Source organism: Panthera uncia, chromosome X (assembly GCF_023721935.1).
Source record: "Panthera uncia isolate 11264 chromosome X, Puncia_PCG_1.0, whole genome shotgun sequence".
In the NCBI taxonomy this organism is placed as follows: Eukaryota; Metazoa; Chordata; class Mammalia; order Carnivora; family Felidae; genus Panthera; species Panthera uncia.
The window spans coordinates 103054024-103067899 of NC_064817.1; the positions used below are offsets into that span (position 1 = coordinate 103054024).

The 13876-nt window shown below is 33.9% G+C and overlaps 1 protein-coding gene across 2 annotated transcripts in view; it reads right to left on the reverse strand.

Moving 5' to 3' along the window:
• The window catches only part of ZNF280C (zinc finger protein 280C), a 64829-nt gene that overhangs the window by 30109 nt on the left and 20844 nt on the right, over window positions 1-13876 (reverse strand). For both annotated transcript variants that reach the window (XM_049644282.1, XM_049644283.1), the window contains exons 7-10: window positions 12770-12884; window positions 9712-9882; window positions 9457-9566; window positions 3231-3451 (exon numbers count right to left, since the gene is read on the reverse strand). In XM_049644282.1, coding sequence (XP_049500239.1) covers window positions 3231-3451; window positions 9457-9566; window positions 9712-9882; window positions 12770-12884 — 617 coding nt within the window. The remainder of the gene's footprint in view (window positions 1-3230; window positions 3452-9456; window positions 9567-9711; window positions 9883-12769; window positions 12885-13876) is intronic.

Here is a 13876-nt window from a genome sequence, read left to right on the forward strand (position 1 = left end):
CAAATTAGTATTTTTATTTGTGTTTTGGTTTGTAAATGCATGTAGTAGCAATTTTAATACCTATAATTACAAGAGCTTTTCGTAATTACAAGAACATCTTGTTTTATTTCATGATAGTGGTTTACTATTAGCACAAACACTTCATTTTGACCCGCAGGCCATGCCCCCTGTAGCGCAGTTCATTTTTTACATTCTGCTATGTCAGGTTCCCTAATAGGTTTCTTATGAGAAGGAAACTATGACCTTCGATGGCAGAGAGTACAATATAAAAAGGCAGATCTATTTCAGAAGGCTCACTGAAACTTTTTACTGAATTTCAAAGTAAAGCTATTCAATCACGTTAACAATTTTAATACAGAGCCAAATATTAACAGTTACTCATTATGAGTCCCCAAAGGATACAATCTTGAAGTGATGATGTCATCAGCCTAGATAGCAATCATAATATGGAGGTTTTAACATTTATCTTCTGACACGTCCTGCTTACAGTACACCTTGACATATTTTTTCCTCCTTTTTTTAAGTAGGCTCTATGCCCAATGTGAGGCTTGAACTCACGACCCTGAGATCAAGAATCACATACTCTGGCAACTGAGCCAGCCAGCAGCCCCCCTTCCCCCTTCTTTAATTTTAACATCATCTTTATTAAAATCTATTTTTAAAAATCCAAGTTTTGCCTAAATATTTACATATAAAGGTCATGAGCCATTAAACTTTCAGCTTATAACTTTTAAGTAATACAATCTACCTGCATAAAGTGATCTGTTAACTAGCTATCTCTCAATTATTCCACTGCCCCCATCTGCAGTGCACATTTCTCAAGCCAGGAGATGGAGATGTGGAAAAAAGTAACCACCTCACAAAGCCATTCTCAGAATAAAATAGCCCTAACTGGTTTTGGTAACACTTAATGTAGAAAAAAAATCCTACAATATCTTGACAGGGCAGAGAGTAGAAATCTTGACCTATTCACTTCTATCACCCTCTAAAACCATCAATTTGCCATCCTAGATTTACTGTTAAGGTAAAATGTTATTTAACATCTACAACATCTTTGGTTAACTGTTCAGGTTTTATTTACTAAACAATATGACAAAAATCTTACAAGATTTCTAAGTGTTATAAAATATGGTTAGCTTAAAATTTCTAGATATTCTGATAATCTAGAAATCTATAACCAGTCTTTTGAAATGAAACAAAAAAGGAAATTTCATGTTTAATATTAAACAGGCCAATCTTAAAGGAAAAACCAAAAGGCTATTGCTGAAAGAACTTCCAGTATCACATGCCTAACATTTCACTATAATAAGTTAAATACTTAAACAGTGAACCGCTTTCCTATGCATTTGACCAAATTTACTATTATTTTCTGATGTATTTTATTGTAAAAATGGTAAAGATATGGAAGGAAGTCACAGAATTCTCATCATAACATTGTTTCAGTGTTACATCTCAAAGCACAATTCTCTTCTGTTAAGCTACTGGCCATTAGCTATTGATGGCTGTTAGGGCTTAATAAAAGGAGGTAAAAAAATGTAAAAACTCATATGAATCATATATGTGAAAGGTCTTTGAATAGAAAGCACTGCCACAAATGTAGCATTCATAATTGTTTTAGGTTTATATTACAGTGCATTTCAGGGATTTTCCAGGTACTTCATTTTGGACCCAAGAATTCATCAGAAAATAAAATAAATACTAGGCTTAGAAATGACCTGCAGGATACTTAAGAATGCTAATTACAAAGCATAGCTATCAAGGGTAAATATTTTTAAAAGTTTACAAATACGTGTGTGTGTGACAATATACACATATATACATATCAGTATCACATCTAAAGGAAGTGCACTGATGCCTGCAATTTACTCTGAAAAGTAAAAAAAAAACAAAAACAAAAACAAAAACAAAAAAAAACCAAACATCAAATGGAGCCTATGGATGAATAGGTACATGGCAACACAAGTGAGGTAAAATGCTAATGGTAGAATCAAGGTGGTAAGTATACAGATGTTCACTGTAAAATACTTTCAACTTTGCTGAGTATTTGAAAAGTTTTATAATAAAATGTTGAAAAAAACAATGTCAGACTACATACCCAATGAAAAATACCAGTCAGTGTGTCTTGCTTGTTACTTTGCTCATTACTATCTTACTTAGGATGACAGTATTATGCCATATTACTCAAAGACTGCAAAGTGTAAGTTCCTAAAATTTAAACCATACACGTATAAATCTTCAAAATCGAGAATTATATCTCTACTTTTAAAATATGTTAAATTATAAAATAAAAGCAGACAAGTTTCATAAACTGGAACTTCTCTAAAGAAGATCATCAGGAGCGCCTGAGTGGCTCAGCCGGTTAAGCGGCCGACTTCGGCTCAGGTCATGATTTCGAGGTCCGTGAGTTCGAGCCCCGCGTTGGGCTCTGTGCTGACAGCTCAGAGCCTGGAGCCTGTTTCGGATTCTGTGTCTCCCTCTCTCTGACCCTCCCCTGTTCATGCTCTGTCTCTCTCTGTCTCAAAAATAAATAAACGTTAAAAAAAATTTTTTAAATAAAAAAAAAAGATCATCAAAAAATATCACTTTCTAGGGGCGGTTGAGTGTCTGACTTCAGCTCAGGTCATGGTCTCACAGATCGTGAGTTTGGGCTTGCATCGGGCTCTCTGCTGTCAGTGTGGAGCCCATTTTGGAACCTCTGTCCCCCCCTCTCTCTGCACCTTCCCCTCTTGTGCACTCTCTCTCTCAAAAATAAAAAAAAATTAAAAAAATATTTTTAAAATATCACTTTCTCTGCAAGGTAAATGTGGTAAAAATGATACATATGAATTGAAAACTAGAGCATTAAATAAGACTAATATGGAGGAGGTCAAACTGGATGAAGTAGTTCTTGTGATAGGAAAAGTAGATTCAAAAGTAGCTAAATAATAAAAATATCTCATTGAAAATTCCTAGTTCAATGATAAATACAGACAAATGTGATTTTTCTCTAAGTTAAAACAAATTTTTTCCTTTCTTAAGCTTTATTAAAAAAATACAACAAAGTGGATCTAAGTGTCAAACACCTAAAATACAATAAAAAACAAAAGATTTTCGACACAATAATCTGCCTTTATTCTTAGTAGAAAGTGTTAAAATTGCTTATCTAGGATAGCACAGGAAAATAAAGATACGATATTTACATCAGTAGCATACCAATTTTCAAAGAGAAACAGTAACAAATATTTACATACCTAATATTATTTTTAAGAACTTTCAAGCAACTGAAGCATTTAAAAGTTGTGTAAGTCTTCTGTTCATCATCGACAGCTCCCTCGTGTCTTCCATAGTAAAAGTCACTAACTAACATAATTAATTTTCCTTTTTCTGCACCAGTCTTATTTTTATTTTCAGTATTTATAAGTTCTGCTTTAATCATTTCCAAGAATTTATTCACCATGTCTGGACAACAACGCTGAAAGAGAAAAAAATATATGTATGTTTTATTTACATCTCTCTAAAAAGTTAGGTGCCATAAAATGATTCTGTGTTTATAACTAGGGCCAGCTTAGGTAAAAATATGCTTGGCAATATATCTGGAGAGAGAGTCACCAAAATGTTTGCTTCTTTCTTCATATAATCTAAAAAATTCAAACAATAAACACTCATATCTTAATAATTTCAAAAACAAATTAAAAACCTTAAGACCAGGGATAGCTATATATCTAATACCATTTTCCTTGTAAGTAAAATTTTCAGATATAAATATTTAATAATAATTTGATCCTTGGCCTAAAGTCATTCATTTCATATTTGTCATGATATAGCTTAGAAGTGCCTGGGTGGCTCAGTGGGTTAAGTGTCTGACCCTTGATTTCGAGTCAGGTCATGATCTCACAGTTTGTGGGTTTGAGCTCCACAACGGGCTCCACACTGCCTGCTTGGGATTCTCTCTCTGCCCCTCCCCTACTAGTGTGCATGCTCTTTCTCTCTCTGTCTCTCTCTCTCTCAAAAATAAGTAAATAAAGTTAAAAAAATTTTTTAATGTTTAATTTATTTTTGAGAGAAAGAGAGTGTGAGCGGGGGAGGGGCAGAGAGAGAGGGAGACACAGAATCTGAAGCAGGCTCCGGGCTCTGAGCTGTCAGCACAGAGCCTGATGTGGGGCTGGAACTTACAAACTGTAAGATCATGACCTGAGCAGAAGTTGGACACTCAACCAACTGAGCCACCCAGGCGTCCCTCAAAATAAATAAATAAACTTAAAAAAAAAAAAACCCAAGACCTCATATAAACTGACCCTAATGTGGAATACTTACATACATAAACTTTTAATTTTCAATTAGATAAAACTAATTCATTTATTATACACAATTTGCAGTTGTGGAGTTTCTCTAGAAGAATTCTTTAAGAATAACTAGAGATCAAAAATATAAACTTTTCTAAAAACTCAAACTACATACTCACAATGCAACCACAAAATGAAAAGCTTAGAAAAATAAAACACAACAAAAAAATTGTGACAGAATCAAGACCAATTAAACCTACCAGATCAATTAAATCTATCCTGTCAATACAAATGGGTGGGTTTAATTCAACTACTGAAAAAAGAAATTTCACACAGGATCACAAAAGAAAAAACAACTCTGTGGAAGCAAGAAACGTACCAAAAACAAAGTGATTTGGAAGGGGTGAAAATAAAAAGATAAAGAATATAAATGTCAAACAAAATAGAATCCAGGCCAAAAAGGGAACACTTTATAAAAATGATATAGGATACATTCACAATGAAGTTAAAAGAGATAGATCCATCTATATCCTAAATAGCAGCAGCCATAAAACAGAATTGGAAGACATCAAAGAAAATAGTGTTAATTTGAAACTTAAAAAAATGACAGAGCAGGTAGATGAATATAAATGAAGATACAGGAACCTAAATAACATATTTGTATGTTAGAACTGACTGATAACTATCAAATTCCATACTCTTAAAAACAAATAACAACCCTTATTTTCAAGTTTCTATGTAACATCCAAGAAAAGAGCCCATACAATTTTCAAAACAGAGAGAAAAGTGTGGGAACCTGGACTTTGCCATCAAAGAGACTGAGGTTTGAATCCCAGCTATACCAATTAATTGGCTATAAAACAAGGAGAAAAAGATCGAGCCTGAAGAATTTTCTATGGATTAAATGAAATAATACTTTAAAGCTTAGTAATGTGCCTTAGATAAATAGGATGTTTCATTTACACTCTAAAATACTTCCTTTGGAAGAAAATATTATCTTTGTGGTATTCCAATCTACATATGTATAATAACAGCAAAAGATTATCCACAAATAATCTAAAATTCACATTTTTTTCAAAACAGAAATCCTTATTGTAGTATTATAAAAATTTAACTGAAATATAAAAATGTAAAGCTAAAATGTAAAACCCTCACATAGTTTTAATCACAAACAATACTACAATGAATAAAAGCTACATTTTAGAGAACATGTGTGCCACTTTCTTCAAGTGAAGAAATATATGTAATATGCTATGATTTGTGTATAAAATATATGAAAAATAAGAACATTCACGTGTGCCTATACATTCAGAAAGAATGTCAAAGAGTATATAAAAAAATTAATAAAAAAATATTTTGGGGCTCCTGGGTGGCTCAGTTGGTTAAGCGTCCAACTTGGGCTCAGGTCATAATCTCAAGGTTCTGAGTTTGAGCTCCTCATGGGACTCCGGGCTCTCAGCTCAGATCTGCTTCGGATTGTTGGTCTCCCTCCCTCCCTCCCTCCCTCCCTCTCTCTCTCTCTCTCTCTGCTCCTCCCACCCCTCAAAAGTAAACAAAACATTAAAAAAATTATTTCGTTTGCAACTCATACTGGGAACCAGGCAAATAGGAGACAGGATGGGATTCTTCACTGTATACATTCTTTTTTATTTAAGTTTTTATTTTAATCCAAGTTAGTTAACATACAGTGTTATATTAGTTTCAGGGTAAAATACAGTGATTCAACACTTACATACAACACCTGGTACTCCTCACAACAAGTGCATTCCTTAATCTCCATCACCTATTTCACCCATCCTCACCTCTGGTAGGTATCAGTTTGTTCTCTATAATTAAGAGTCTGTTTCTTGGTTTGCCTCTCTCTTTTTTTCCCTTTGCTCATTTGTTTTGTTTTTTAAATACCACATATAAGTGAAACTATATGTAATTTGTCTTTCTCTGACTTATTTTGCTTAGCATTATACTCTCTAGCTCCATCCATGTCACTGCAAATGGCAAGATTTAATTTTTTATGACTGAATAATATTCCATTGCGTATATATACCACATCTTCTTTACCCATTCATCTATTAATAGACACTTGGGCTGCTTCCATATCTTGGCTACTGTAAATAATACTGTTATAAACATAGAGGTGCATGTGCCTCTCTGAATTAGTATTTTTGTATTCTTTGGGTAAATACCCAGTAGTGTGATTGCTGGATCATAGGGTAGTTCTATTTTTAACTTTCTGAGGAACCTCCATACTATTTACCACAGAGGCTGCATCAGTTTTCATTCCTACCAACAGTGCAAGAGAGTTCCCTTTTCTCCACATCCTTGCCAACACCTGTTGCTGACTTTAGCCATTCTGGCAGGTGTGAGGTTATATCTCACTCTAGTTCTAATTTGCATTTCCTTGATGGTAAGGGATGATGAATATCTACCTTCTTACACTTTTTGAATCATGTGACTATATTACCCACCCACCCCCAATTAAATAAACCAAGGATTACTAAAAAAGTCAGCCCTTTTTTTCACTTTCCATCTATAATGTAAAACGTAGAAACATCAAGTATATCTCTATATTACATAGATAGGAAAACTGAAAATGCTGGTAAAAGCTAATTCTTATATAAAACCAAAACCCAAAGTTCAGTTAACGGGAATCACACTCAGGGAGGTGGAAATAACCATATTTCCAATATTCAAATATTCAATATTCAAATACAGTTTTGCCCAAGAATAAAGATTGCACTTGGAGTGGCACCTGGGTGGCTCAGTAGGTTGAGCATCTGACTTCGGCTCAGGTCATGACTCATGGTTCATGAGTTCAAGCCCTGCACTGGGCTCTGCTGACAGCTCAGAGCCTAGAACCTGTTTCAGATTCTGTGTCTCCCTCTCTCTCTGCCCCTCCCCTACTCTCTGTCTCTCAAAAATAAATAAACGTTAAAAAATTTAAAAAAAAAAGATTGTACTTGGAATTTTAGGACACTTCTTTCTACATTTTTTATAAAATGTTGAATTTCAGTGAAAAATTTGCCAGTCTTTGAAACAGCAAGAACTTTTCCTAAGTTGCTTCTTTGCCTTGCACTCTTCTCATCCCGTCTTTCCTAAATATAATCTACATGGCCTTTTTTCTTGCCTCTTTTCCCCCTGCCTGCCATTTATATTGGGCATACAAGACTACAGACTATCTTTCCACAGACAACACAGAACACTGCAATACAGGTGGCTCAGTCGGTTAAGCATCTGACTCTTGATTTCAGCTCAGGTCATGGTCTCATGGTCATGAGATTAAGCCCTGGGACGGGCTTCACATTGGGCATAGAGCCTACTTGGGATTCTTTCTCCCCACCCCTACCCCGTCTCTCTGCCCCTCCTCCACTCTCTCTTTCTCCCTCTCAAAATAAATGAACATTTTTTTTAAAAAGAAATATCTAAAACCTAATTTCAAGAGCTTCCTACACCAACATAAAGCTAGAATTAACCTGTAACAACTAGTAACATGCATTACTTATGAAATGTTCTACCATTAGTTTCTGCCTGATGAATAAACACTAAAATGCCAAGACTAAGATTTTCATTGAGTAACGTGACACACGTATATCACCAGACAAAAAAAAATAACGTTAAAGAAAAGAATTTTTAAGTACCATGAAAGATTAAGCACCTAACAAAATGTCTGCTTTACAAGAGGTTTGAAGAATGGCATGACCTAGTCAATAAAATATTCTGATCAATACATTATTTTCATTAGAAGTTAAAATATAGTATGTACAGAGATTCAAGCACCGTGTGTGAGTGCTGGCTAAGGGTGCCTCGGCCCAGGGCCTGGCGGGCCTTATCAGACAAAGGCTGCAGCCCCTGCGTGACTTGGTAGCTGTGGTGCATGGGACTAACTTATCTGGGAACCATTTGGGATTGAATAAAGCAATGGGATTGAATAAAGCAATTCGATTGGAGGCCATCCAGGAGCAGGAGAGGATTCCTCCACCCATGAACCATTTCATGGGTAGAGGCAAATGGTTTTGCAAATGAGATTTGCCATAGACATTTGTCCTGCAAGTGGTAAAATGCTAGAAACGAGGGGCACCTGGGTTGCTCAGTCAGTTGTGCATCCAACTTTGGCTTAGGTCATGATCTCACAGCTCGTGAGTTCGAGCCCTGCATTGAGCTCGCTGCTGTCAGCACAGAGCCCACTTCAGATCTTCTGTCCCCATCTCTTTCCCGTTTGCACTCTCTCAAAAACAAATAAATCTTAAAAAACTTTTAAATTAAAAAAAATGCCAGAAATGAAGAGAAAGAAATGTTAAGATCTGAGAAATAAATGATTCACCTGGGAAAGCTTCAATACCTGCAAACATTCTGAGGGCTGTCGCTAAAAGAAACACTGGACTTTTTACAGTCTTCTAGATATAATACTTTAAAAAGATTGGAGAGGGGTGCCTGGATGGCTCAGTTGGTTAAGCATCCGACTTCAGCTCAGGTCATGATCTCACGGTTCATGATTTCAAGTCCCACCCACATCCAGCTCTGCGTTGAAACTGCAGAGCCTGCTTCAGATCCTCTATCTCACTCTCTGCCCCTCCCCAGCTCTCTCTCTCTCTCTCAAAAATAAACATTAAAAAAATAATAAAGGGGTCAGAGGTAGGGAAGATCTCCTCCTCACTCGGGACTATTCTATTTCTTAAAGTACTACACACTGTGTTTAATGTATTCATATATTCTAAAGCCTCAGAGAGAGATCAATGACAATCACATCTCTTAGGAAAAGCAACATCTAAAGCTTTGGTCTAGCATCCTTAGTTTTAAAGCAATTCCCAAACACTGTCAATTTCACCTTACTTCATCATCCAGCTCCAGAAAATGGATATTTTTATTGATAATTTTATGGCTGATAAAGCTATTATCACATCTAATAAAATTAATGAAGGATTACTTGGTATCCTCTAATGCCCCCTGTAAAATACAATATACATATACTATAGTACACATAAGCTAAATTTAAAATTTCATGATTGGGAAAGATTCTTAAATCTTGTATAAAGACAATGATCATGAATATCAATTTTTACTTAAGTTATATGAAAATATCAATGAGAAGATTCCTTATCTAAATACCCGGACAAACGAGCATTTACAATGGACCGATCCTTAATGTTTTCAGAAACTTGCCAGTATTTTTAAAATTCAAATTTTGAAAAAATTTTACCTTCATGTGATATTTCAAGGGATCCAAAAGATTAAACTTTACATTGCACCTCGGACAAGATCTTAGAAAAGGCGCTCCAGTTTTATAGTGAGGTGATGAGGTATTTGTACCTAAAACAGATTAAGGACTTTCGTGACTCAAATTCTTTTTTAAACGTGAAACAACCAGTAATAAAAGTTTAAAAATTCATTAGAATGTCTAAAATTTATGTATAAGTAATATAATTTCTATTTCACATGCTAGAATCATATTTACCTTTTGATATCATAACATGGGAAGATGCCACCGAAGGAGAGTTAGTTAAGGACAACGAAGCACAAGGACTTATGTCAGAACCACTTTCACTGGTCTTTGGCTTTTTTGGATTAACACTGTTTACTTTAGAAGTAGAAGAACGTTTTATTATAGGCAGAGTTTCATCTATACCTACAATGATTTAAATAGTGGGGAAAATATTTGTAAATACTTTAATATAGACCATTGCTTACAAATGCTACTAAAATGGCTTTACATTTAAATTTAAGTAAAAATACTTTGAAGCTAAATTAAAGATAATATAAATGAATTATAGCATACAAATGACAATACAGAATGATCAAAACTTATATGATCAAGATAGAAATTGTACAAATAGTTATTATGAACTACATACATTTGAACAATTTATGAAATAAACTTTTTATGCAAGAAAATTCTAAAAATACTTCCACATAAAGAAATATATATAAATAGGTAACATAAAAGAAGGCAGACCAAAAAAATCCTCAGCAAAAAAAAAAAAGTTGAAGCACAGGGAACATTCTAAGCTCAGTTCCCATAAACAGATTTACCTTCAGATGCTTAAACACCTTTGGGCTTGTAAACAAAAACAACTTTTATTTTAAAAATTTAGAGAAAACCTTTAAGATACTCATAAAAAGTTCTTTTTCTACTTATTAACAACCTGATAGGGAATAAACAAGTAATTTAAACCCATGAACAAAGTACAAACAACTAATCCTGAATGATAATACCTCACACATTCATATGAAAAACTTAAAAAAGTATGATGGCTTTCAAACTGTATTCCCCTGAGGTTAATGGTTTTGTCTTAGGGAATATAGTAGGCAAATCAGATAGAAAAACTCTCCTTTTACCTTTTTAAAGAAATTAGACTTACATAAAATTTTGTTTGAGAGGAGATTTCATTACTAAAGACAGTTTTGAGTTTGAAAACCATCACCTTAAAGGCTAAAGAATCATGTAATTCAGGGTATTTTCAAGAGAAGTAGGGCTATTTAGGCTATAACCAGACCCAGCAAAAGTCCTGTAGAAAATAACACACAATTGTACTTTGTGATAAAGATTCTAAAACTGCACATCCTATTTTAATGCTCCCAACTGTACAGTAATAGGAGAAGCAGTAGAACAGACAAATAACAGAAAATGAGAGTATTGTATTAGTGGGCTCCACTGTCAAATATGTGTTTCATTCTTTAAGATGACACAGAAATGATTTTTCCCATCTTCAAGCACATGCTTACTGACAGCTATACTGCAGGCACTTGGGATCAATTTCTGTGTAATCACCAACATTCTTCTCAGATACTTAGGTTACTTGAACAACCAATGATTGCTGTTATTTTGGCAACTGATTATCTAGCAGGCTGTACAATAAATATAGACTGTTTCATATATAATTTTTTAAAGCATGAGTAAATTCCCAAGTTAAATAAAATCACTCTGAGCTCAATAGTTTTAAATTCTAGCCCCTTAACCTGTTTATTTCTACTGTCTTTGGCTTGTGCCATTCACTATCTTCAACAGTGCCAATAAAAATCCTATTCTCATTCTTCCAAAATCAAGTTCAAATCCAACCTTCTCCAAGGACTTTCTATGATTATTCTAGACAGGAGTCCATTAATCAGGCTTCTGAACACATAATACATATTATCATTCGCAATTATCATTCTAACAACTGTTTACTGTCAAGTCCTTTAAAGCTTTAATGCATTTATCATTTCTCACTTATCTCATTTGAGCCTCAAAAAAGCTCTGAGATAAGTAGAGCAAGAATTAAAATTATATCTCCAAATGGCTGATGTCAGGTCTGGAGAATGAATGTATTATCTGACAAAAATAAAAGTATCTATTTCAATAAAATGAGAAATCTGAAACATAAAGATGTGACATGATAAAGGCCACAAAAACCTTTAGAATACAGGCTCAAACCTATACTTTGCTAATCAACTATAACCCCATTTACCATCAAGGCAAAGTTCCACTCCCTATAGTACAACAATTCACAAGAGGATTAGGTGTCACTGTTGTTACCCCCTAGAAGCTTCAAGATTTCAGACATTTTCTATGAATAAAGACCATGTGCTTTATAAAATCAGACTTCAGACAACTATTTTACCTTCTCATTTATTTTGGTTCTTGGTTATTTTACTAACTTAGATAAGTGACCCTAGATTGGTAAATAAACCAAGTATTATCAAAATGGGAAAAATATTTTTGCACACATATTACTATAGATGTTTTTTCTATTTTGGTTTGGTAAATGTGCATGAATTTGTTAGTAAACAATTTAAATATTAAAAAAATCTTTACATACCTCTGTCCATTTAGTGAAATATAACAAATTTACTAATATACAAATAGCAATGGCTATCATTATAAGGGAATTTTTAACTAAATAAAATTCATGGCATACTAATTTATTTCAGGTTAATGAAGAACTTTGTTATGGTACACAAAGAACTGTAATACTTCAATTGAAAATTTTCATTATTCCTTCAATGGATATTTACTAGGTACTTACTATGTGCAAATAACCATTTTTTTAAAGACTGCCTTTTTATAATAATACTCTATAATCATATTTAACTATCACATCAAAATGATTTATTTGGAAAGAAAGACACTAGCCTATTTAAAAAATCAACTATAACCATGTGCTTTTTCTCATACTAATGGCCTTCCAAATGATTAATACTTTTTTTAAAAAATGATAGTATTAGGACATCAGGGGACTTTCTTGACTCACAGAAATTATATTAAGATTTTTCAGGCCATGGCTGGTTCCAAGTGAGAATGAGCTAAAAAAATACATGTTAGCTAACTTAATAGAAAGAAATACAATATTCTACTATTAAATTCAAATTTATACACAAGAAATCACACAAGAAAGGCAGTCAGAGATTATTAGCTTCTATCTTATGGTATATGAAAAACTTAACATGAAGGTATGGGTTTCAAAATAGAAATTCAATCCACATGTATATTCACTAAGTTTCTTTTTATTATATTCATAAAATGTGCTAAGCCAAACCTTCTATATAAATTGTTGATCCCTCCTGGGACAGTGGAATTGTATCCTGGGTCAAGTCAAACAGTAAATCTGAAGAATCATCCGATTCAACTTGTGATAAATTCTTTGTAAAATCCTGTAAAAAGTTATAATTATTTTGTTTCATAAACTTTTATGAAACGCGCACACACACACACACACACACAAAATTATCTTCTAGACTGCCCTAAAGAGCTGTTGTGGTAAGAGAAGAATGAAGCTTAACGTTTTCAGAGAAAATTCCCTTACATAGGATTCTCAATTGATTTGAAAATATATATCTGTCATTCTCCATCCTGGCTCACATTAGAATCATCTGGAGAGTTAAAAAAAAAAAATCTATCATGCCCAGGCCTCACCCCAGATCAAATGACAAAAAAAAAAACTGTTTTCTAAAAGCTCCCTAGGATTGGGAAACTGAGGAACTTTGATTAAACAACCATACCCACAAAAACAAAAAATTCTGAGTCTGAGTAAACTCTAGTTTCTAATTTTTTTAATATGAAAGATACCACCCACTCCATTATTCTTTTTCCCTAGGTCAAAGGTAGGAATGATTTTCATCTATCTCCATGTAAATGATTATATTCCTTTTTGCTTTTTTCCCCCTAAATGCCAAACAGCTTATGATAGCATGAGAAACCACTGAATTAGTCTGATTCCAGCTAAAATAATTTTTACATTTTTGGCAGCCTACCATTATCAAGAACACCTACTAACTTTTTATTAAAAACAGCCTGTGATAAAAAGATGTGGTATATATATACAATGGAGTGTTACTCGGCAATCAAAAAGAATGAAATCTTGCCATTTGCAACTATGTGGATGGAACTAGATGGTATTATGCTAAGTGAAATTAGTCAGAGAAAGACAAATATCATGACTTCACTCATATGAGGACTTTAAGACACAGAACAGATGAACATAAGGGAAGGGAAGCAAAAATAATATTAAAACAGGGAGGGGGACAAAACATAAGAGACTCTTAAATATGGAGAACAAACAGAGGGTTACTAGAGGGGTTGGTGGGAGGGGGTATGGGCTAAATGGGTAAGGGGCATTAAGAAATCTACTCCTGAAATCATTGTT